At 43.1% G+C, this 26022-nt stretch overlaps 2 protein-coding genes across 2 annotated transcripts; one reads left to right on the top strand and one right to left on the bottom strand.

Moving 5' to 3' along the window:
* The first annotated feature begins 2435 nt into the window (after positions 1 to 2435).
* On the top strand, positions 2436 to 10834 carry acanb (aggrecan b). Its single transcript, XM_076089795.1, has 17 exons — positions 2436 to 2514; positions 2916 to 3299; positions 3779 to 3953; positions 4419 to 4546; positions 4670 to 4984; positions 5146 to 5346; positions 5848 to 6022; positions 6138 to 6265; positions 6358 to 6660; positions 6798 to 6908; positions 7312 to 8391; positions 8584 to 8697; positions 8830 to 8988; positions 9298 to 9380; positions 9462 to 9606; positions 9775 to 9957; positions 10743 to 10834. Exons 1-17 carry the CDS (start codon positions 2436 to 2438, stop codon positions 10832 to 10834), a joined length of 3855 nt encoding a protein of 1284 aa, XP_075945910.1.
* A 2854-nt stretch (positions 10835 to 13688) lies between these two features.
* On the bottom strand, positions 13689 to 20104 carry hapln3 (hyaluronan and proteoglycan link protein 3). Its single transcript, XM_076089993.1, has 4 exons — positions 19972 to 20104; positions 16924 to 17322; positions 15653 to 15955; positions 13689 to 15567 (listed from the first exon to the last, which is right to left on the bottom strand). The coding sequence occupies exons 1-4, from the start codon at positions 20102 to 20104 to the stop codon at positions 15290 to 15292; spliced, it is 1113 nt and encodes a 370-aa protein (XP_075946108.1). The 3' UTR covers positions 13689 to 15289.
* Between the last annotated feature and the right edge of the window lie 5918 nt (positions 20105 to 26022).

Raw genomic sequence — 26022 nt, 5'->3', positions numbered from 1 at the left:
GAGTGATGTCACGCTGTACTGGAACACCCTGGAGTACACTTCTACATCACTGCAGCAGTGTGAGAAGTTAAACCACTGGGAGTCAGCAGAAACAATATGTTTAGCTGCTGTTAAGTTGCTCTATATTGGAAATATACTTTAGACATTACTTTTGATCTTATGGCAAGTCTTAAAGTCTTAAATTCTTAAAAGATCACTTAAAAAGTGTTTTGTATTTACTCTTGCAGCACATGCAACATCTTAAAATGAGATATTCATGGGAGGTTGTTGTTGGAAAGTATTTTGAGAAAAACAGAAATATGGTCATACTCCAGAAATGTTGAGAATAAATCCAAGAAGGTTAAAAAAATGGTGCTAAAGTCAGGAATAAACCACAAAAGTCAGGTCAAGTCAGCAAACACACCCAAAAGTAGAGAAGGCCAAAAAACAACAAGACGTCAGTGAGTTCGAATACGTCATCGTGAAGAGGTTGCGTGGGTGGACTGAACATCACAGACGGATATTAAAAGCATGACAGTGTGGGATTATTCCAGGGTGATTTGTCCATCTGTCCACATATGGCGTGTGGTATTTTGTGTTTCTTCCCAAACTAAGCAGACATTCACTCTCAGACATATCTTAGACAGCAGGGCAAATATTAGTCCTACTGTATGTCCTGCTCTGAGGAACTCTGAGAATGCTAGCATCGCACACACACACACACACACACACACACACACACACACACACACACACACACACACACACACACACACAGAGACATTCATGCAGTTTGCACACACACAGATAAACAGTATTCACAGTCTACCAGTGTGTTACAGTGAATATGATCTTGGTTTATATGCTGAGTCAGTTGAACTTAAAAAAGTATTTTTTAGCCTTTCACCAGGCTGCCAACCTCAGGTCAGCTACTGTGAGCTGCAGGTTTATTGGTTGTAAACGACACTGTGTGGCTGTTTAGAAATGAACTGAATGTGTTCTAGCAATGAATGCAGCACAATGAGGGTTCAGTTGGGACTCTCAACGGTGTCACAGCAGTGGAATGCTGAGAGAAAATAAGCAATGTGGTAATCAGTGTTTGACAGATGTGGGTTTGTGATAGCAGAGCTGACCGAAGCTGGACCGAAGTAGCCAGTTGGTGAACTCTATTTAATTAAGGTCAAATTTGACTTTTGTCTCAAAAAGATATAGATGAAAAAGCAGTTTGTTTTACCCTAAAAAGCAACATTTGATTGTAGGAGGTAAATCAATTTATAATTTACAGAAAACAGAAAAAGAAAGCAAGACTAAGCCATGCAGCCAGTGGAGCGTTGAGTTAAATGACAACAGCAATGACAACAAACTGATGTATAGCAAGAGTGATGTTCACCGTCTAAGTTTAGCATATCGGCGTGCTAGAATTAGCAGTAAGCACAATAAGTACAGCTGAGATTGATGGGAATGTCATTAGTTTTGCAGGAATTTGGTCATGAACCAAAATATTTGACAAATTTCAATTTTGACCTGATGATAGAAGGTTAATTGAGGAAAAGTCAGAGGATCCCCTTATTCTTCATCCTCTGCACCCCATCAATACTGGCTTAAAATGGCATTGAAGTACTTATGAAACTATTTAAGTCTGGACCAAAGTGATGGGCCAACCGACTTTTCTCTCCCAAGAGTAATGACACTAACGTAACTAAAAAGGAACTCAATTTAATAAAAGCACAAATAATTTCAAACTTCACAGCAGTTTTCCTACGGGATATTTGGCTTATAGCATGGGAAAAACAAACTCTCTGCTTCTACCCAGAAATACTTGAGATACTGAGAACAGTTTGAGCAGCAGATTATATTTTCATACATGCACAGATACTATAAATACTCCGTATGCACGCAGACATAGAGACAAAGAAAGAACAGTTAGTGAGGTTCATTTGTCCCTCTCAGCCCTGAGCCTAATTTTAGCACTAAAGACATTTCCTTTGCCCAGAGACAGAGGGGCTTTCATTCCTCAACGAGCATGTATGATATTTCCAAATGACAGAGACTCCTGACGTCCGCTTTCCATTTTAGCCAACAACGCTGACGTAATAACCAAATGCACTGCGTATCCTGGATCGCATGGAATATGAATGGAAGCGTACAGGAGTTAGGGAAAAAACACTGGCATTCAGGAGCAGAGGAAATGATAATAAACCCACTGATTCATTCTAACACTTGCTTCTCTGTTCATTCAGTGCAGCATCTCTCATTAAGACGTTTTCCTGTTTGTAATCCCTCTATACTTAGCCGTCTGATCAGTAAGTTATGTATGGGTTGAAAAGGCCAAATATGACGATACATTTTAAATGGTTTTTATAACTTTGAGCTCTGCTCGTTCTTTCTGTCATGCATCATATCGTCCACACAAATTTGATATCAGTGTCGTCCATTTGGTTGTTTTTCAGGTAATTATGACCCCCCTGCTTCTGCTGTGTGTGTCCTTGCCCCTCATCTCGGCAACAGTATTGTTTGAGCTTGAAAACCATGACGGTAAGTGTGGTTTAGTCAGATGGCTTCTTATCTTCACAGTCATAGTACACAAATTAAATACGTGTCTCCAGACATTTAGTTTGTTCTAACCTAATTAAATATGCTGCTGATGTATTGGCCAAATCAGACTTATTTATTTGGCTATTTTTGTTCTATTCTTACCTCTCTTTTAGTCTCTTTTTAACCAACCTCAAATTATTTTCCTAATCATTTCTAGAGATGTAACATTTCCCCAAAAAGTGACAAGCAGTATAAAACAATTAGTCCTGCAGTGAGTAGACCTGAATTTGGAGTCAGCTGTTGCTCAGTTGGTAAAGCAGTTTGTAAATGTATTATTATCATTAGGTTGTATCCTCATTAAAGAATACAAAGACTAACATCCTGACCTATCTTTACCGTAGAATTGGATGGCACTCTGCGTGTCAGCATCCCTATGGAGATGCCTCTCCGTCCTCTGCTGGGCAGCAAGGTAGTGGTGCCCTGTTACTTCCAGGACAACACAGTCAACGACCCCGGAGCCCTGACCGTCGCCCCGCTCTCCCACCGCATCAAATGGACATACGTCACCAAGGAGAAAGTCACCACGATCCTGGTGGCGTCTGAGGGAAAAGTTCAAGTGGAGACAGAGTATTTGGACAGAGTGACGATGATCAACTACCCGCTGGTGTCCACTGACGCCACCTTGGAGATAACAGAGCTGAGGTCCAAAGATTCTGGCACCTACCGCTGCGAGGTGATGCACGGCATTGAGGACAACTATGACTCTGTGGACATCCAGGTTCAGGGTACGCCACAGAAACATGTTTCATTCAATTTACTTCACTTCGATATTAAAGTCATTATCCACTCACCACATGGCAAGCTTCTGTTTGTAGAACTTAGACCCTGCAGTTCTATGTCAAAGGTTCTCTCAAACTAAAGATTTACAGGATGAAAAAAGTTCAAACAATGCTCATGTACACTAGGAGAAAACCTGTCAAAAAAGCAGATCAAGTCCTTTTGAAATTGCGGCAATCATATCGTTGGCTGCAGGTTTAACTCTCCGCCTCCGTTTGATTTTTGGTTGGGTATAAACCAGTGTCCATGGCATAAATCTGTTAATAACATGAGTTGTAACGGCACACTGGTTCATCAAGCTCATAGAGGTCAGACGAAATTCAAGCACAAATGTTGGTAGAAAAGAGCTCATCGAAATTGGCATAATGACTTCAAAGATATTTCATCACATTTCTTATGTCTCCGGCTCGCTCTCCGTACCTCACAGGTATTGTGTTCCACTACCGAGCCATCTCCACCCGCTACACCCTGACGTTTGAGAAGGCGAAGGCAGCCTGCATCCAGAACAGTGCAACCATCGCCACTGCAGCCCAGCTGCAGGCCGCTTACGATGACGGATACCATCAGTGCGATGCCGGATGGCTATCTGACCAGACTGTCAGGTAGTGTTACTCTAATCTGCTTATACTGATCACTATGGACAGGTCGCCATCAAACAACTTTACAGCCACACCTATGGGAAATTTAGGGTTTCTAATTCATCAAACCTGAGTGTCTTCAGACTGTGGGAAGAAATCAAAACACACAGAGAAAGGCCATACAGAAACAAAGAGGAAATTACATGCTGACTCACAAATTCAAACCCGAGATCTTTTTTGTTGTTAAATGTCCATTGAGTAACACATCAGCAGTCAAAGACAAGGTATGCTTAAGAGGGCTTTCACAAGCCGTAGTTCATTTGGCTAGTTCGAATCTGGGTGAGATTTATTTTCAATAATAGGCTATAAAACAAAAAAAATTATTTTACGTACCAACAGACTCACAATAAATAACATAGTGAAAGAACTGAGGCTGTTACTGACTTTTCATGTAAGTCCATCTGCTGAACGACGTTTTGACCTTTCAAGGTACCCCATCCATGAGCCGCGGGAGCGTTGCTTTGGAGACAAGGAGGACTTTCCCGGCGTGAGAACGTATGGTGTGAGAGATGTCAACGAGACCTACGACGTGTACTGTTTTGCTGAGAAGCTGTCAGGTACATTTATCTAACAAGGGTACCAAAGCTACCTGACATATGAAACCTCTGTAGCGTAGACAGGATGGTGGACTAGTCATGTCAACGTGTTTATCTCCCTTCTGCTCTCCACTCTCCTCCCAGGCAGGGTCTTCTACTCCATGTCTGTAGAGAAGTTTAGCTTCTACGAAGCAGGAGATCAGTGTGCCAAACTCGGTGCCAGACTCGCCACCACCGGAGAGCTTTACCTGGCCTGGAAGGGTGGCATGGATGTGTGTAACGCTGGCTGGCTGGCGGACAGGAGTGTACGCTACCCCATCAACATCGCCAGGCCTCAGTGTGGAGGGGGGCTCATCGGAGTGAGAACCGTCTACCTGTTCCCCAACCAGACAGGATACCCCTACCCTGACTCTCGCTACGATGCTGTCTGCTTCCAAGGTAAATCCTTCCTGGAGATTTGAGGAAAACAAATCTACCAGGAGATACTTGATAAGTGTTCTGGGAGCTTCTTTGTTGACATCTTAACTCATATCTGTTTGGTATTAACTCTATTTTATGGGTTGATTTCTTCCCTAAAACTGTCGATTCTATCAAGGAATTATGCAATCTTGTCTCCTCAGCTGGTGAGGATGTCGGTGTCGTGCCCGTCAGGACTACCCCTTTCCCAGACATCATCCGCATGACAACCGCCACTGGGATGTACCCGAGTCTCACCCCCTCACCTGCGGGAGAGGAGTTCAAACTTGGAGAAGTCGACACCTTCACCCCACTGCCCGCCCCGCCCAGTGTGACAGACGTAGATGCTGCCATGGCTCCCACAGGTAAGTTGGTTGTGTACTTGGTCGATATCAAATTCTGACAACTGAAATCTAGAAGGCTGAACCTTCACCTCCTCCCAAAATGAAAGTATCTGTGGAAATCCATGCCTTTGATGACACAAAAGACAAAACTCGGCTGCAACTTTTATGCTATGTTGACCCATTCCAATATTTTTGGAGATGCCTAACTCAAAAAACAATATTTCTGTTAGCTATTCAGGTTGCAAAAGTAGGCAATACCCTAACAAAACTACATCCAAGCATTCCAGCAGCAGGATCCAACTATCAGCACTGTTATATTTAGTACTTTCCCCATGTGTATGTTTTTGTTAAATTTAGAACTATGAATAAATTACCACAAACTGCATCTGTGGGGGAAAAAAGCATCATCAGAAAATAAAGATGGGTGGTAACAAAGTAGGCAAAGCTTAAATAAGAATCAAATGAGATTTTTTACCTTCTGTCCTATTGTGTTTCTTTTCTTCCCTCCCTCTTATTTCCCAGGTGTGGTGTTCCACTACCGACCCATCACCGGTCGGTACACTCTGACCTTTGTGGAGGCTCAGCAGGCCTGCCAGAGGGTCGGGGCGGTCATTGCCAGCCACCTGCAGCTGCAGGCAGCCTTTGAGAAAGGCCTGCACCAATGTGATGCTGGCTGGCTCCGCGACCAGACTGTCAGGTAAACATAAAGCCTGTGTAGCAGGAGATAGACCAATATATTGTGAGTCCTGGATGGACTATTATGGAAAAGCAAAGCTTTAATATATTTAACCAATATCCTCTTTTATGCTCAGGTACCCCATCGTGTCACCCAGAGATAACTGTGCTGGTAATCTGCCACACCTCCCAGGAGTCAGATCCTACGGCCTGAGACCGGCTAGCGAACATTACGATGTATTTTGTTACGTGGAACGTCTGCGAGGTGATGAGCCCACTCACTTAAATATCGACCTACCTAGCTATTGTATCTGGCATGTTTGAGCTCCTCTGAATGTTTGTGAATGCTTCCTCCAGGTGAGGTCTTCTTCACCAGTGACTATGACAGCTTCTCCTATGAGGAAGCTGTGCAGCACTGTCAGAAACTCAACACCACCTTGGCCACCGCTGGGCAGCTGTTTGCTGCCTGGAACCAAGGGCTTGACAAGTGCCGTCCAGGCTGGTTGATGGACCGCAGTGTCCGCTACCCCATCACAACCCCCAGGTCCCACTGTGGAGGCGGTCAGGTCGGGGTCCACATTATCTACGCCTTCCCCAATCAGACAGGATTTCCTGATGAGCACTCACGCTACGACGCCTACTGTTTTAAAGGTAGCGAAGGTGTGGTTACATTTTGATTGTAAAGGAAGATAATGAACTCGCCTAAATAACAAAGTCTCCTTAACAGCACTCCTTGCAGCCAAATTCACCAACATAAGTTGTTATTGCCATTTATTAAAAACTTCTCTTTTTTCCAGCTGAAGTTCCAGTTGTTCACTTTGAAAATGAAACCAGTGTGAATCTGACAATCGTGACGGTGGATGTCATCAACAAGATAACAGTCACAGTTGATTACTTTGCTCCCACAGGTGAGACAGATGGATAAAAGCTGTTCTCCTAGGTCCTTGTCATTACCTTACAATTTTAATATTTCTCAAAATACATGGTCCTGATTATTATCTCAAATAATGTTTTTTAGTTTTGTTTGTGTAATATTATCATTGATATTTATATGCATCTTCATCATCTCTTTTTAGTTGAAACTACTGGAGAATACAATGAAACTGAAACCCATGTAAATATTACTGAAATCGAGGAGTTTATCAACAATACAACCATCACAACTCAGCAAGTTGCTCTAACTGGTAAGACAAAAGGAAAAACTGTGTGAATGAAAAGGCCACAGATATAAGATTTCAATAAAGCTAAACACAAGGACATAAGAAATAAAGAATCTAATAGACTCTTAAATCTTCTTAATATTTTCCCTAGTGAAAGCCATTTTACCTCCAGGCCCTGTTGATGTGTCCGGCTCTGGTTCAGCTGATCATTCAGCCAGCGGGGAGATCTCAGGGGAGTCCGGTACCTCCGGTACCAGTGGTGACGCCTCCGGCTCGGGACAGAACATCATCTTCAGCGGAAGCACGGACGTCTTCTCCGGAGATCAGTCCGCCTCTGGAGGCCCGCAGGAGGCGGAAGGGGGAAGTGCTGTCATCGTCACATCTGGCGAACTGGGTAGTGCATCTGGATCTGGGGACGGGGTTGACACTCAACACTCTGGCTTCAGTGTATCTGGATCAGGTTTTATCAGTGGAAGTGGGGACATCAGTGGTAGTGGCGGAGACTCTATAATCATCATGGTGGATGGGAAGATGGAGGAGGTGTCGAAGACTCACCAAAAACCCACTGAGCAGGAGTTAGGCCAGGGAGGCATTGATACCAGCGGGTCTTTCTTGGAATCAAGTACCTCCGGATCTGGACGTATGTCCGGGTCGGGCTCCGGTGAATTTTCTGGCATCTCATTTGTTGACCACAGTGCCGTTGACCTGACAGTCCAGCCGTCTGGTGAGCAGGAGGTGTCTGGATATCGGCCCTTTGGATCCGGGTTCCACAGCGGCTTTCCAAGTGGTTTTCCATCTGGGTTTCCATCTGGTGTCTCAGGCTCTGCCTCTGGGGACGGTGATGATGTGGTGACCTTCCCGCCACCGATGCGCTACCCTGAGCAGGGCAGTGGGGTGGTGGAGGTCAGTGAGGAAGGAAGTGGGTCAGGGATCCATCATGAATTCAGTGGCACTTTGGACCAAAGCTTGCATTTCTCAGGAAGCGGAGCCCCTGATAAAAAAACAAACGCTGAGAAGCTTTCTGTCACCTTACCGCCGGGATCGAAGGTGACTTACACTGAGTACATTGCCAGTCTCGGCCAATCAGGACTCAGGGAGGAGGGTCAGGAAAGCCGTGCTGGACCTACAGTGTATGTAGTGACTCCAGATGCAGCCTACACCAGCCCAACCACAGCACCGTCAGTGTCATTAGCAACCCCTGCTGTAGTGGAGCAGCCTGAAGTAGTGGAAGGTATGTGGTTTAGCTGTTTACTTTGCTGTAATTCTGCTGATATAATACTGTTTCCTAAGGCAAAAATAAACCTACCATATTCACATTATCCATATTTTAGCAATTGTCCTTGTGATGCAGCACCACCGATGAACTGGAAATATGTTTTCAGCCATAATGTTCAAAGTAAAGAGTCTTTCTCTCTGCTCTCAGCCTCTGTCGACCCCTGTGATCCAAACCCCTGCGGTTCAGGATCCTGCTCTGTGCAGGAGGAGCTCGCTGTGTGTCAGTGTCCTACTGGTTTCACTGGTAAAGACTGCTCAACACGTGAGTCACCAAACTACCATATCAAACATCACATTATTTTGTTTTAATGCCATTTAGCTTGTGTTGGATACTAATATATAAATATCTTTCATCATTTTTCATGCTTTTGTCAAAATGTGTCTTGATGTGTAGCTGTGCAGGGCTGTGCTGAGGGCTGGTTGGAGTTCATGGGCAGCTGTTACCTCCACTTTGCTGAGAGAGATACCTGGTCTGAGGCTGAGCAACGCTGTCAGGAGGTCAACGCCCACCTGGTTAGCATCAGCTCCCAGGAGGAGCAGCAGTTTGTCAACTGTGAGTAGCTGTGTAATATAAGTAAAGGGAGAAAGGGTTATTGATCTTTCAAATTTGGGGAGAAAGAGATAAAAAGAAAATTGAAAAGGTCGAGTATTGGTGTGATGATGACGAATGCGCCATAGACAGCCGATCCAGGACCTTTTTGATTCTGAGCCCCTGTTCCTCAGGGGGGGGGGGATAAAACATCTTGTTACTACTTCGGACATTTGAACATTGACATTGCATTGGATGCAAGCATACTATAAGAGAAGACGTGTGCTCTATAACTGGTTTGAAAGCTAAAATCTATTTTTCTTTGCGATGCAGTCAATGGCCAGGACTACCAGTGGATTGGACTCAATGACAAAGATGTGCAGAATGAGTTCCGCTGGACAGACAGCAGTCCTATAGTAAGTTTGGTTGCTTAACAACTATCTACATCATTTTATCTTGTTTATGGATTCATTGATTTGTCTTTTTACCTTCCTTAGACCTTCGAGAACTGGAGGCCCAACCAGCCAGATAACTACTTCAACTCTGAGGAGGATTGTGTGGTGATGATCTGGCACGAGGGCGGACAGTGGAATGACGTGCCCTGCAACTACCACCTTCCCTTCACCTGCAAGACCGGACCTGGTAAGCTTACTGGGTGGTAATATGTGTCTGGCCAAGAAGTGATTCTGGGAATTCTTTCTAGAAGGAAAATTAGTTTGGGATGTGAAACAGTTGGATAACTAAAAAAACAACCAGCAACCTTGACAAGCTGCAACTGTCACTATATGTTTGTCGGTTTTCTTTTTTCAGCCATGTGCGGAGCTCCTCCTGAGGTGCAACACGGGCGGCCGATGGGCAGCGGCAGAGAGCGCTACCCCGCCAACTCTATAGTCCGCTACCAGTGTGACGCAGGCTACACGCAGCGCCACCTGCCCATCATACGCTGCATGCCAGACGGACAGTGGGAGGAGCCACAAGTGGAATGTACAGAAGGTAGGCTTGCAGGGAAATGCTGACATATGGATTTACCATCAATAATTAAAAAATGTTTGTGTTAAAACAACAACATGAAAGTGTAGCTCAGTTAACAGCCGCGTTGGCAGCTTCAGCAAAAGACAACCAAAACAAAGTTGGACCAGAAGCAAAAAAAAAGTGAGGTCTATTTTTGGCACAAATGCCGCTTGATATAGCAGAAATGTGGTCAACAGAGTTCAAAAGTCACTTTTTTCACATATTAAATACAAGATAAATGCGTGTTTCCATGAGCTGAATTTATCGTCTGTCCGTATCAACAGATCAAAATATATTCACTTTAAATAACAGATCAGGATGCGAGGCCTATCAAAGCGAGTGAGTGACCAAAGTTACACTCCAATGTGTTTTGGTCATTCATGTTTCCTCACGTGGGCATCTTCCGATCTGATTGACCAGTAAAGTGATTGGCCACAGCAGCATGAGGTTGGGCTGCAACAAAGGTCCCTGGTTGAACTCAAACGGAGGACGTTGCACATTGTTGATGCCTTAAACCCCTAGGTTACCTGGGCATCCAAGTGCTTGTTTTTAATCCACTTCATTCATGAAAGAGATTTAAACCTTGCAAACAAACATAAATTGCGTGTGAAATACACCTCCTGTAGAGCTGATGAAGAGCCCAAGGTGGCCTTTGAAACGGATCCTTTTAGCCACAACCGCTCACTTCAGGGTGATTTATACATCTAATGGCAACTCATGTTGACATGATGTCATCAGTATGCGTACCTTTTTCTCCCCCCTCCCAGCTGGCGCCAACAGTAACCGGCTACACAAAAGATCCCTCAGGAGAAGAAGTAAAGGAGTCAGCAGCCAACAGGAACAGAGGAAGCTGCACTGAGCAGGAATGAAAAGGACATAGAACAGAGAGCCACAAAGGACCCCCTCTTGTAACGAAGCATGGACACCAATGCAAATGACGGACCAAAAAGATAATATTCCCCACCATGTATTTACACACACACACACACACACACACACACACACACACACACTAAAGCACATTTAGACAGTGATAGTGTAATTGACTGATGATTTGGATCTTTGAGTGTCACCCTGCACCTTCTGAAGGCAGTTTTTTCTATGTATTTATACTGTCTAATTTATAGCCGTGATCTAGTATTGGGGAGCATTATCTCATTGCACATTTTTCGGTTTATTTATCGGTTGCCAGCACTGCACACAAAGTAAGGTAGATGAAATAGTAAGAGGCTTTAGAGTGACACACACACAGTCCAAATCAGCCCAATAAAATAAAAGTGTTTTCGATTGCAGCTGGATTCTCTGAAGTCAAACACATTGTCACGCAAACTTTCGCTATATTTGTAGGGTATTTTTCTAGATGTCTGTTTCTCAGTAGTTTTTATTACTTTTATTCGGTCTCTAAGGACTTTATTTGTGTGCTTCAGCCTGGCGAGACAAAACTGTTTCTTACGGTGAAGGCGGAGACAGTGATTCTCAAACCGTTTTGGTTGTGACCCCTTAAAATACAGCAATGAGCACCTCTTAACCTACAATACGGAGAATGAAGTCAGGTTTTGTAAGGGGGAAAAACCTGCTGATACATTGGTGAAATGTATCGCCATATTTCAAGACCCCAAATAATCTTGTCACAACCTCAAGCTTGAGAGCCACTGTGCAGCAACACCGCGGCAGTATCAGAAATACTGAAATGATTGTGCTGTTCCAATCGATGATGAATATAGAAATCCAAGATCGAAGATGTGATTAAGATTAAAGTCAGTGCAACAGACCTGGATTGAAATAATCAGCACTCATGCACTTTTGGGAGTCTTCAGTCACTTCTGTGCTAATCATTTGAATCCAGTGCACCGTAAACATGAAAAAAGAAACAATCCTCATCTGTAGCTGGCACATGCCAAGGAACCCGTACTGAGAAACAAGTGAGATCTACAGTTTGAGGCTGAAGCTGCTGGCTTTTCTGCCACACCCAGTTTTGCAGGTTAGGGTTTGTGACTTCTCAAGAGCAATCAACGGCGTCTGTCAGCAAGAATCATGCTTTTATGAGATTCAGTGTTTCTCACTGTAAATATTCTCTCTACAATTCTCTGAACAGCAGGATCTGTCAATAACCAACGCAGAGACGGACAATTTAATTGTTTGTTTGATTAATTCATCATCCACCCTGTTGATTTGTTGGTTTAATTCAATGGTAGGTTACAGTTATGAGTTACTTATGTGATTTTGAGCCTCAAACAACTTTGTGGAGGTTTCTGGTGTGTGTTTCATGCAATAGGGTTTTATCAACAGAAATGTACTTCTTAAAACTTGAGAAATTATACAATTTTAGGGAATAGAAGCTGTGAGAGCAGTAGAAATTATTATAAACATGACGAGAAAGACGATAGAGAAGGTGGAGGTGGCGGATACGAAATGTTGACCATGACCTTTTAAAAAGGTCAAGATTTGCTTTTCAACTCTGAGAGCAGATACAGTACTTTAGTCCGTATCTGATTTCTCACAGAACAACTCATAAACACTAAAAGAGTTACCACACACACACACAGTCAAACTGGTACTATCATGGACACGCACACACAATTCAGAGAACACGCTACAGAATATGAAAGTGGATGAGTGAGCGCCACAAAGTGAAACACCTAGCTTGTTCAAAGTTTGCACATTTTGTACACACAACAGATATCAACAAATTCGACTTGGATGCTCCTGGTGTGTGCTGGAATTATTTTACTATCACATTAGAGCGTAAGCTCAAATTTCAACAGGAGGCCAACATTTGAGAGATTATGTGGCGGACAGTTGAGGCAAATCAGTGAGGCTGTATATCAGTGTTTTGATTCTTCAATAAACCGAATCATCTCTTGACAAATAAACCAAAATATGTTTAACGTTGCACACAGGAACGCCTGTTGTGACTTTGTTCAGACCCCGAATGCTCATGTGAACATACAGTGTGCTGTACCAAATAAAACTTGGAATCATCCGTCTCTGTGGAATGAGTGTCCTAGTGTGCAAAACTGTCACTTCTTTACCCAGGAATCATTGCAATTTCATATTAAGGAACTGTACGATCTAACTCGTGGAAATCACGCACTGAGATTTTCTGGAAACATCTTTTCCCTGGAGCTGTTGAATTTGAGGTGAACTCTCCATGCCAGGGGAACAAACCCGGCATTTAGTTTGTTTTTACCTTCCTGTGGAACCCAACCGTGAAAAAACACACAGTAAATAGCTCCTTTATCTGCGCCTACAGCCTCTACCTTCATCACTTCAGTCACCGCAAACAGATCTGCTCTGGGTGTGTGTGTAGCCCTGTATGTATATAAGTATATGAATGCATCTATGCGGTGTGTACATTAATCAGTGTGTGTGTGTTTGTGTTTGGGCGTGTAATCCCTGTGTGTGTTGATGTGTGTGGGTCCACTGATGTTTGACCAGCAGGTGTAAATAGGACCTGCCGGCCATATAATCACTAGGACTTCTGTTCACACCCGGATGCAGGAGGGTGTAGCAACGTGTTTGACCCCACTCATCTAAAAGTGCATCGCGCAGGCAGACAGAGCGACGCTGTTTACATACAGTGGCTGTTTTGTGTGGGTCAGTAACCCATCTCACCTCTCTACCCTGGCATTCCTGTTTGGACTGAAAGTGAAACTGTATCGCACCTTGAAAGCAACACCAACCAGAGGAGGTGTATGAAAACCACCGAAAACATCGGAGTGTGTCGTAGCTATGAATCCAGCGATTCAAGGGGCATCTTTGAAGTTTAAATTTTAGTTTTCCTAAATCACCTGATTTCAACAAATGTGTCTCACATGAAAACTTTGTGACAGTAATGTTTTTATTAATTTGTAGAAAATAGTATAAATGCGTAGACATATGTAATGAAAAAAAACACAAAAAAGCAGATACATGTCAGAATGAAACAGTTTTTCTCCTTCCACAATGGATGTAAACAAGGTAGTTTAAATATTACAACAATACAGATACTCACTCATTACTTCTGCTTTCATCGCAGAGCACTACTCTTAGTCACCCAGAAAAAATGAAAAAGAGATGCATTATACTTTATAACACGGGATACACAGACATTTAAGGAGACAAGCAAAGACTCCAGTATATTTCACAGTGTTAGAAAGACAGAAACAGTTACATACAGTTAGTGAGAGGACAATCGTGGACCAGTTGGAAAGATCTGACAGGAACATAATGAGAAACACTCTCCACTTCCTCAACCATCAAAGTGCCCCTTAGCAAGGCACTTAATCCACAAGTTTGGAGTTGTAATATGAAGATTGAATGTTTAAATGTTTGTTTAAATGTTCTGGAGGGCACAAAACAGACAAAGTAATTGCTGAATAAATACATGGTAGATGAGGGACTGAGGTATGGTTGGAGAACAGTGGTTTCATTTGAATAGTGAGATTTTTCTTAAAGAGAAATTAATCATTAATCATGTGTGAATAAAAACAATTTAAAAACAGCTGCAAAGTTATTTGAAGCACAATTAGCTTGATTTGATCTGTGAAGAAAATGTGCAGGAAAAATAACTGAATCTACACACAAACTATGGAAAGATGTTCTCTTTTCCTGCAGGATGCTGTTGTGGTTGAGACATTATACACTATATGGCCAATAATATGTGAACACCGCTGTCTATGCAATATTAATGTGGTCCAATTAAGGTACGTACGTATTCCAGACAATGATGTGTTTCCAACAGTTTTCCTTTACTATTTCAACATGACAACAACCCCGTGTACAAATTCACAGTTTGGTGTGGAGGAACTTGACAGGCCCACAGAGAGCCCTGACCTCAACACCTTCAGGTTGAACTATAAAGCCGAGAGTAAACCAGGCCTCATCGCTGCATCATCTCAAGCTGCTGTGACTGAATGAGGGCAAATTCCTGCGGACTGGTTCCTAAATCTTGCAGCAAGCCTGAGTGGAGGCTGTTGTAGCAGCACATTAATGGTTTTGGAATGAGACGCGGGTGAAATGTCCGCATGCCCACATACTTCTGGCCATAAAGTATAGTAATTTTGTTTGAATACAAGTGGCATCACATGATGGGTGCACTTAGTTGTTGACTGGAAGTTAAGTTCAATAGGCTGCTGATCAGTTACAGTCTTACAGAGGTGGAATGCGATTGACCCAAATGGCCTCAAAATATCAAAATAGCTCCCAAATGAACAAACTGGCTAACTGCTAATTTGCTCTCAGGCTACAAGCTAATGCTAACCTCTCAAGCAGAGCTTTGAACCGGTGCGCTGTTTTGAACGGTGTGTTTGTGTCTTGTGTTGAGCCGAAGCGTCTACCGATAACAGTAGACGCCAAATTTCCGGTACAGAGGGGGGAACCCAAAACTACGCACCCCTGGTTCTGGTGGGCCGCAGTTAGCCCGGGCCTTTGTGATGGGATAACGGACACTCCCATCGGACAACCATCCGGCGTCACACCGATCCAATCCCATCAGCCTCCAGGCGGCGTACATCTGGCCCACTTTGGCAATTTGACTTCCATCACTGGCACAAGCCTGGACCGCTTCTGTGAAGTTGAGCTTGATCGGGTGCTTTAAGAAGTACACAGTCCCTAACGAAGGAGAGAGTCATAAGTGAGGATATATTTCTTCATCACACACACACACACACACACACACACACACACTTATACTGACCCTTGACAGAGGCGGAGAAGCAGAAAGCATCATAGCGGTAGAGGAGGCGATGCCGTTGTCCGTAGCTGCGCAGACCGGGAGCTAAGTCCATGCCGCCGCAGCCGTCGCGCGGGGCTGTGATTGGATACTGCACCGTGCCATCGGCCAACCAGCCAGCGTTGCACCAGTCCAAACCGTCCTCCCACGCTGAGAAGAGCTGCTCGAATGTAGCCAGAGTGGCCTCCTGGTCCTGGCACACTTGTTGGGCCCCAAAGAAGTTAAAATGGTAGCGTCCTTTCTGAGAATAGTAGGGGAACACCGCGCCTACATATAGGGAGGAGAAGTGCATTATGGTTTGATTTTTACTGTCATACAGAGCAGTATGCAGGCAGGCGACCTGATGGTTAGAGAGATGCATTTAAGAGATGCAGTTGATGTTGTGTCTGAATGCATCTGTGATAAGCATCAGCAGAACTGAAATGTTGAGGTGGGCCCTGCATTGTCAACTTGTAGAGGGGTCCTGTGTCAAAATTGACATGGTGCATATTCCAAAATAAATTTGTGTTTAACCAAATTACAACAAAGAAGTGGTCAATAGGGTGCCCACCATGGAAATATCCCCCATTCATCTGAATGAAAATTCCCTGTGAATAAGTCTAAAAAGTTGTGAAGCTTTCTGGTTTGCTTTGCAGCACAACTGCACATGAGCATTAGTGTTTCTCTCGCACACATAAAGACTTTACGATGCACGTATAGAAAAAGCTTTTCTGTTTTGCAAACATGAAACCTCCATGGTTTAAAAATTGTCTCATCTCGATGGTTTTACAGACAGAAAATGCTTTATGAGCCAAGGGGGACGTTCTAGCTGCAGTACTGCGACTGGCCACTGGGTGAAATCGGCGCTGTATCAGGCTTTTATTATACATCCTTGGGGGGGCCCTCAGATTATTTTTACTCCTGGGCCTCCTAGTGACTTAATCCAGCCATGTGCTAATCTGCTTCAAGTACTTTATACTGTATAAACTCCAGGAGGAAGCTGTTTTATCGGGTCACATCTTGAACGGGACAACAGCTGCCACATCGTATGTAAACATGAAAGTACAAGATGCAAGTCAAAAAAATTATTTAGCAGAACCATCACAAGACTTTTCAGTAAATCTCTCTCTCATCCTCAGTCATTTTAAATTTCACTGCACAGAAACTGACCCATGAGTTGAGTGTCCTAACATAACATTTCACCCTCATCAACACACACACACACACACACACACACACACACACACATTGCTCACCCCGCAGCTCCAGCTCCACCGTCACACTCTCGTCCTCCAGGCCATCGATGACCTCACATCGGTATCTCCCCGTGTCGTTGAGTTGCAGCTCATTGATCACGAGCGACATGTCGCCCGGCGCCGAGCGTCGCAGGCGCACGCGGCCCCGGAAGCCGCCGTAGCTGCGGTGGCGGTTGCCCATCGCGACCATAACCTCGGTTTCCCTGGTGAAGGCTTCGGGGGGAACAGGGGCACCGATGGTGTTGGCGGGCAACCAGGACCACTTGACCCTGGTCCTGCGCGGTGCGCTCAGCTCGGGCTCGTAGTGGAAGTGGCAGGGGAGGGTGACACTGCTCCCCCTGGTGGCCGATACTGAAAGCTGCGGGGATTCCACGTGGAGACGAACCCCGTTGAAATAGACTGGACAAGGACACGAACACCAGAAATACAACATGAGTTAAGCAGTTTAATTCTGAATTTGTTCTCTGTGTTTTGTGTTGATGGGATTAATTAAACTAAATTTCAATAAACTGTGCCTTTAATCTGTTCTCTGTGGAAAGGCAGTACTGAAATAGTCGGGTAATGGAGCACTTGCATCGGATGTGGTTGGCAAATAAATCGTATTTTATGGTTTAACCCATCCCATCATGAAGCTTTTTAACAGCAGCCATTATAAATTCTAATAGCAGCAATTAAAGCATAGCTGTAAACAACAACATTTATGATGGCTCTGATCCTTTTAGGGGTCCCCGTAAACCATGTCAGTGAGACAGGATGCAGGGCCCTGAACCTAATACATACACGGATGGATTCTAATACATCCTATATGGATGTATATTTAAAATGTTATGAGTAACACTTGTGCTCTTCCTGCTATGGTGTGTCAAAATGTCTGCTGTGAAAAAAAAGTCTTAACTGTCTTCCACTTTCATTGCATACCAATTCTACACCATAAACAACACAATTGTTTTTCTGTTTACAAACAATTAACAGTTTTGTAGCAACAATAAACCGACCACAAATGGACGTCAGTTGCTTTTGAATTCTACTGCCGGTTACACTTCTTTAAGTGAAAGCAAAGCGCCTTTCAAAATATTTCATGTTGTAATCAAAGCAGCCACGTTGAAGCCTGTGATGACACACATCTGCATCTTGCAATTCAATAAATGAGCCTCTCTCAGTGTGCAAAGACGTTGTCTGTTGTCAGAACATGGGAAGGTCCTCTCGTGCTGCTGTGCACAAAACAATCCAATTCTGTTGTTTGTTTGTTGTTGTTTTTATCTCTGGAGCTGTCTGTACCATTGCATGTGTATAAAATATCCAGCTTTGCACTGAATTGTGGGACAATACTGTTCGTTAACGGTATTTCTAGCAAACAGTGTTGTTGTTATTTTGAACTCGCATCAAAACCCAGTTAAAATCAGCCTCGTTACACAGCTGCCCAGACCTCACCGTGCACATTTGAACTTGTCACACTTACATGGAACTAGCGACATTAATACAGTTTCACTGGCCAATCTAAATGGAACAGAGCCGTCGTGAATATTATTATTATTTACACCTGTACTTATCCTTAAAACTAAATGTATTCAGTCATATACTACTCACCCATATTTCATTAACCTAAACTGGTACGACTGTGGTGGAAATTTATCATATGGTTCTTTTAGTTATAACTTGTATCGCTTAATCCTGCATATACCACCCTAACCCTCTTCCCACGAAAAGGCTGGGAACCTGGCCTTGTTGTTCTTCTTCGGACAACATCTGCGAGGGTTGCAGGGGGGGGGGGGTTTGAAGGGAGAGGAGACGAGATAACGTGCATATACACTGTTTTTTTTGTTTATCTGGGTTAGACCTCCGAACCATCCGTGGGGACAGAGCTCTATCCATTCAGCTGAATTTTGATTGAAGTGTCTGTTCATTAAATTTGATTTTAATACTTTAAGAAGTTCCATCGTGATTATTTCTCACAGAGAGGTTTAAAAGATTTTTTTCCACCACAACGACCACCAAACATAGCATTTAACAGCCTGAAATCATGTTTACTTCCTGTCAGTTTATGTCATTCACATACACTGCAACAGGAAATAAACCGTGATGGAATGTTTACGTTTACAACTGTGACACGGACTGTAACTAAGCCGTTGACCGAGAAAACAAGCAACATACATGTGCGTTCACTTCATTTAAGCTAAGTAGACGTAGAGTACTGTTCGACATCCTACTCACACAGGTTCACTGCAGGTTCACTGCAACACAAACCACATCAACGACTAACATACTTTGTTTTCGTGAACCAGTTGACTGTTTGGGCTCCATTAATTATAGCTGTCTGCTGCCGACACGTCCAGGTGTTGTGATGTACACAAATGAAACATGAAGAAACATCTGTGTCTCACACGCAGGGGTGGAAGAAGTATTCAGCTCTTTTACTTTAGTAAAAGTAGTAAAACTACAGTATACATGTATTCTTACATGTGTTGTTTGTTTGTTTATCATATTGTACATTTTCATATCTTTTTAAGAATTATGTATATCGTGTTTATTATCATGCTCCAATCATCAGGTAAACTTTCTTGAATGTGCAAACATACTTGGCAGTAAACCATTTCTGATTCTGAAAATAGTCTGTTACACATAAAAGTACTTCATTCAGAATCTTAATTAATCAAAACTACAGAAATATTAGCATATTATTATATATAACATATTATATAACTGGATTATAATTAGTGATGCATGCAATTAGTGTAAGCATCAGTAAAGCTGCAGCTGGTAAAGGAACTCATTTCAACTTTATTCTAACGCTATTTATTCTACTGTTTGTAGCTTAATCTATAATTTATTTGTTGATTATCTTTTGTAGCCCTGCTATCAAGTTGAATCTGCAAAGGAACAAGTAACTAAAGGTATCAAATAAATGTAATGGAGTAAAAGGTGCAAAATTACCAGACTACATTACGAGAAATTGAGTAAATGCACTTGGTTACATTCCACAAACAGCGAACAGAGACAAACTTCCATTGCCCTCCATTTCAGTCGCACACAGACAAACAGAGGACCTACTCTCTCCTTTTCCGTTCCCGTTGCTGATGTCCTGGTAGTGAAAGCCGTTGCTGTACCCGGGGCTCCAGCCCTGTACGCCGGGCAGCAGCAGGTACAAGCAGGCGGCCAGTAGGGGGCGCAGTAGACCGAGCATGATGCTGTCCTCTGCAGAGCCAAGACAACGATGAGAATAAACACTCAACTCTTTCTTCTTCTTATTCAACTGTCATATAGGCCGTGAAATCAGAGAATGGCGACTGTTTGGATGAAACTATTAAATTAAAGCTCACAATTACTTGTCACAGCGATTAGAAATAGTAAAAATAATAATAATGATATATTTATGAATTAATAATAAATTAGCAACATCCCAAAATAACTACTGTAACTCTGATGTGGCTTGAGGGAGACAAGACAAAGTGATGATTATCCGATTTCCAATGTTTTTTTAATTATTGTTTTGCTTCAAATGTGAAAAACCTATTGTGTTGTTTTTGAGCTGCCTATTGCAGTTGTTGTTCCACACATTCCTTTATGTTAAATTAAAAATAATCAGCCAAAATGTATGAAAACCTTGATGACTATATGACAGCCCACATTATAATCGATTAGAGAAATATAAACTTTTCTCACATCTCAGTCATGAGACAAACAGCAGCCTGATGTACATTTATATCTTCCTTTTCTTCCTCTTGTATCCAACGTCTAGGCTTCAAGTTTCAATACTGCTAAGATTACAATGACTATCTTGTGTATTAAATGTCTTTCTTCCGTTCTGCTTTATGAAGAAGCCCATGAGCTACAGTTCAAGTAAAGAGTGACCACTATAACTGAATTATACCATCGCATTAAACGGTTCTTTTTTTTTAGGTAAAACAAAAAGTCTGAAGTCGTAAAAAGTCACTCACAGATAAGCAGTTGTCCGCCCAGCGTGTCTTCAGCTCATCTCCTCCTCATCCTCTGCTGCCTCTCTGCTCGCCGCGCCGACGCTCGAGGGGGGAGCGCGCGCGTGACGTCATGGGACGAGGCATCCCCTTTGAGGTGAACAGTGACCTCATCATCCACGAGCCCGCATACAGCAGATATATTAGTACTAGATACAACAGCAGCAGCGTGCTCGAGTCTTTTCTGATGCTTTGTTGTTAATTGAACAATTCAACATTTACAAGTGCAGCTGAAACGATTAGTTGATTAATCGAGTAGTTAATTGGCAGACAACTTTTTCGATAATTTAAGTTATTTTTTATGCAAAAATGCAAAAACATGTCATGGTTACAGCTTCACAAATATGAGAATTTGCTGCCTTTTCCTCTTGATTGTGATTATTTGGGGCTGTTGGTTGAAGAAATCAAACATTGTGAAGGTGTCACTTTGGCCTCTGAGGTAACTGTGACGGCATTTATCACTATTTTCAGAATTTTTCACAAACCAAACAATCAATCGATTAATGGGAAAATAATCAGCAGATTAATCCATATAGAAGAAGAAGAATTAGTTGAAGTCCGACACAAAATAGTTCAAGTTAGCTCCACCTTAAATCTAATAAACTAATGATATACTGTATGTTATTATAACAGTCACAGAGGACATTTTCTGCACTTCTGTACTTTTACTTACTTGCTTTCAAAAAGAATACCACATCACCACATCTTGCACACAGATGCAAGTTGGATTCTATTAGCGTCATCGTTTAAAATAAATGGGGGTCAGGTCAAACCAGTTGACCCCTTTCTTGACCTCGTCTAATCCCACTGAAAAATGTGGTCAAACCCAACTGATCTTCAACCTTATTTTCACCCAATGTAGGTGTGCAATAATGAGACAGAAACAGCTACATCTTGTTTATCCAAAGTGCAAATATAAAGCTTAAACATGCTGTAGCTTCATGTCAGCACACAATAACTCACTGGTACTTTTTATTAGGTTTAAGTTCATAGCAGCAGAGGAAAATCCTCATTAACTGTTAACAATGCAGCTGTATTTTACCACCTTTTCTGTGGATGATGCAACCCTGAATGACTCGACTCTGACTCTGGAGTTTTGAAATATAAATGAGGGATATCAAGTGTTTTCCCCTTGGATAGAAACTTAAACTCAATCCTTAAAATTTTAAACTGCACATGTATTAATTATAAATAAATATCCAAGATTTATAGCATCTTATTTGCAAAACAGTGTGTTGTCTTTTTAAATAGCAACATTGTCAGAGGCTGCCAGCTTCTGTATTCCTGGTATGTTGAGGCTGACACAGTATATTCCATGCCCCCCCGTCTTGGCATGGCCTCAAGTAACAAAGCAAATATTGCCACATGAACTCATATTTCAGTCATCAGTTGAAAGAATAGCCGCCGTGGTGGAAAACAAGAGAGATTCCAGTTCACCTCCCGGGCCTGAGAGAATGTGTTGCTGCTGCGCCGCCGTCCGAATATCTGAGTGAAGGCTGGTTATCAGGGTGCAGATGGAGGCTGCCCTCCTGACACGAGCACATAGTGAATCCCGAAGCTGCACCACACACAATTGTTTGGCACAACACTCACAGTCCCCCAAACTGAAAGTCTCGGGCCTCTCTGAGTCCTGCACGCGATGCTTTCCTCTGTGGTCAGCCCTCTGCAGCCGCTCCTGTTTTTCTCGTGACTGGACTGACATAATAGAGACCCAGGGTTACCACTACTCCAGCAGATCACTGTTGTGGTCGCTAATCAAGGAAACAATTTGTTTATTTACCACATTTCTGCCATTATACATTTCCATTTTGAAACATGGCTTTGCTTTAAAACCCAAACGTACACAATTCTCTGGCATTCTGTTTCACTTAAAAAGGCACTTGAAGTTCAGTTTGAGTTCATGTGCAAACCATCTAGCAGGGCTGGATTATGGACCTTGTCAGTGGGGACAGGGGTCAGGGCTCTGGGGGCCCCACTGGCCCCAGCAACCCACCCAACCCATGGCCTTAGACACAGTACATGGCCTAAATCTTCTGCAGGAAGTTGAATGCCAGGGCCTTCAGTGCGCACAGTGCAAGCTGACCACTAGGGCCCCCCCAGTCCCCACAGCGCTTGCAATGTGAGGCTCCTCGGTGCTTAAAGTGTGAGGTGCCCACTAAGGCCCCCGGGTCCCTCGGTGCATACATTGAGTGTAACACCTGGGTGCGCTGCGCCCTTGGTGAAGTATCTCACGGCCCTGCCCTCTGTCCCTGCAGGGAGGAACGCGCCCCCTGCCCCCCCCCCCCCCCCGGCTCGACTGTCAACCAGGGCGGACTTCATGTGCATCAGAGGTCTGTGGTGATTTTGGAAACCCAGCCGGCCTGTCTTGAAACACAGACTTGAAGTTCAATAAACACATGAAGTTTCCAGTTGGTAATTGTGTTAAATGATCGTTATGTCAATATTGACATATTGACCAAAACAATGGTGATTATGATTTTTGACAATCAAGCCGCCCTAAATTCAGCTTAGAGCAAACCTCATCAGTTGTGGTTTGCCCTCAACTGAACTCCTGAACTAACCCCATTCTGTTGTACTTCTCCTCCTAACTTCATTCTTACTTCTTTTCCCATCCACAAACCCACAACTACTGTCCGTCTGCAACTCCTCCTCCTCCTACAAACAACTATTTTATTGTCTTCTTCCCAACAAACACGATAATGTGATGATTGGTGCCACATCACCGGACACAGTCATAAAGTGTAAACAATATTTTCACATTTCTCACACACAGAGGTCACATTTACTGAATGAAACCGTCTCTGGTTAAGGTTCGGGTAAACGTTTTGAATATTTGCATCTTTACTCATGTTCATTGCCACAAAATTCTCCAAATTACAGCTTTGTTTCAAAGAAGCCCTCACGCTAACTCCTTCTTCTCTCACCACTTCCTTGCTCTGTCTTCTGAAATATGTGCTTTGAAAGAAAATATCTACAATGGTTTCCTCGTTTGGGATTTCCTTATTTGGCACAATGCTAACCTCTCTCCAGGCACGCCAATGTTGGTTGGTCAGTCCACCACTTTGGTCCACACTGAAATATTTCAATATGGAATGTCAAGACGGACATGGAATTTGGTAAAAACCTTCATGGTGCAGAGAGGATGAATCCTTGTGACTCTAGTGATCCTGAGAGATACGTTTGTGAGAGATTATACTCTCTCACTTTTCAAAAGATTTCCCTAAATCTTTTAGGTTTTTAAAATAACATTATCATGCAGGATTGTTCTATGCTACTACCACTACCAATACTACTATTCTATTACCTAAATAAACACAATATAATTGAGTAATTGTTTGTCTGTTAGCCTAGTGTTCAATTCAGAGTATTGAAGACCACATTTAGTTGCCATCTTTGATGATCTCTGATTTACAATTAGAGCAGCCCAGATTATTATGACACGGATTTAAAAGTAGCAGATTTGTCAGCGAAACATTCTGTGAACTCTACTCCACCATATTAGAACAAAAACAGGTTTCAAGATTTGTAATGCTGTTCATGCCAAATTCCTACCATGTTATGTCACTTAATAGCAGTAACAGTAGACTATGTTTGCCTCTTTTTAGTTGGCAGGAATGAAAATTAGTCATCCTCAACAAATGTTCTTGGCAACTATCATGATTTTACCAGTTTAAGTACAGATTTTTAGGTAATCTAACAAAATGGCTTGAAAAATAGTGCATATAGCTGCTATAAATGGAAAAGCATCTCTGCGGGGGAGGGTGGCCCTGCCCCCAGGTTTGGGCTGAGCTCTGTATGTTTACAACGTCTGGCTCCGCCCCTGCGTGCAGGCAAATAAATCTTGAGTTGTGGATTTAAGTGAAGCAGACAAGTTGTTTTATTTTATCCCCAAATAAAATGAAACATCATAAAATGTAGGAGTCATCAACAGCTCCTAAAACCCTGAAGCCTCCTCTGGTCTGTGTCTGTTAAGGACTGCAGCCCCCGCTCTCAGCCAGCGGGACAGACGTTTCCCCTCCCTGTGTGTGTCTCTAAGCCATTATCTCCCAGTATGTTTGAAGAGACCAGACCAGAGCTCTTCCCAAAGCCCCATGATGAAAGGTTTTGGCCCGGGGCCTCAAATACCAGCAGCCCCTCTGAACCGCTGGGGCACTGAGGCGTTTGGAAGGGGTGTAATTTCTGCAAAGCAGCAACATTCAGGTCCAGAGAGGCCTGCGGAGCTTGGACCCGGAGCCCAGAGACACCACATGAAAGACGAAGAGATGATCGTGTGTGTTTATGTTTGTGTGCTTTGACTGAAGAGTCGAGCAGGTGACCGTGTCAGTGTGTGAAGTCACACGCTGTCATTAGCAGAGACTCCTCATAGGAGGGTTAGTCACAGAAGGTGTGTGTGTGTGTGTGTGTGTGTGTGTGTGTGTGTGTGTGTGTGTGTGTGTGTGTGTGGGAGAGAGTGTATGTGGATTTAGTGTGACTGAAAAAGATTAGAGACAAAGGCTTAAAGGAAAACAGACCAACAGGAGAGTGAACTGCAGGGCTCAGAGTGACTTTCCAGCTTGATTAAAAGATAGAAGGTAAAAATGAGCCATAATAACAAATAAACACTAGTTTCCAACCTTTCTGTTACTCGCTGATGTACGTTTAGCACCAACCAAACATACAAAATGTCAAAATAAGGGGTGTAGTTATGATAGAAGTCATTCATCACCTGTCAAATCAACAGTTCAGAGCATTTATTTGAGCAGAAATAACATAGGATTTCCCCTCTTTTAGATGGCGTCCCTTGAGATGTTGTACATACCTGATCTAAAATAGCAGTTGTTTTCCAGGAGTGGATCCTTCCTGTTCAAACCCGCTGCAGCGCCTCCAGTTTCCTGCCTCCGTTGGCCCGACGCCTCGGTCCGTCCCCTGCCAGCTGTCGTACCAGGAAACCAAGCAGAGAGAGCTGGTGGAGATGCAGTCAGTCGAATTAAATTCCTCATATTTTCCCAAGAAAACTCTGGGTGATATTATGCAATTTACATTGAAAATATGTCAGTTTAGTGTTTATGACCCTGGTAATGGCCTGATTGAGGGGCGCATGGGTAATAAAGACATTACTGGTGATACTTTATAAGAAGTGCAAGTATAA

This window comes from Anarhichas minor, unplaced genomic scaffold (genome assembly GCF_050575085.1).
Source record: "Anarhichas minor isolate MPS153535 unplaced genomic scaffold, ASM5057508v1 ptg000011l, whole genome shotgun sequence".
NCBI classification, from domain to species: domain Eukaryota; kingdom Metazoa; phylum Chordata; class Actinopteri; order Perciformes; family Anarhichadidae; genus Anarhichas; species Anarhichas minor.
Note: the sequence above shows the minus strand (reverse complement) of the source record. Positions and strands in the feature narration are given on the sequence as shown.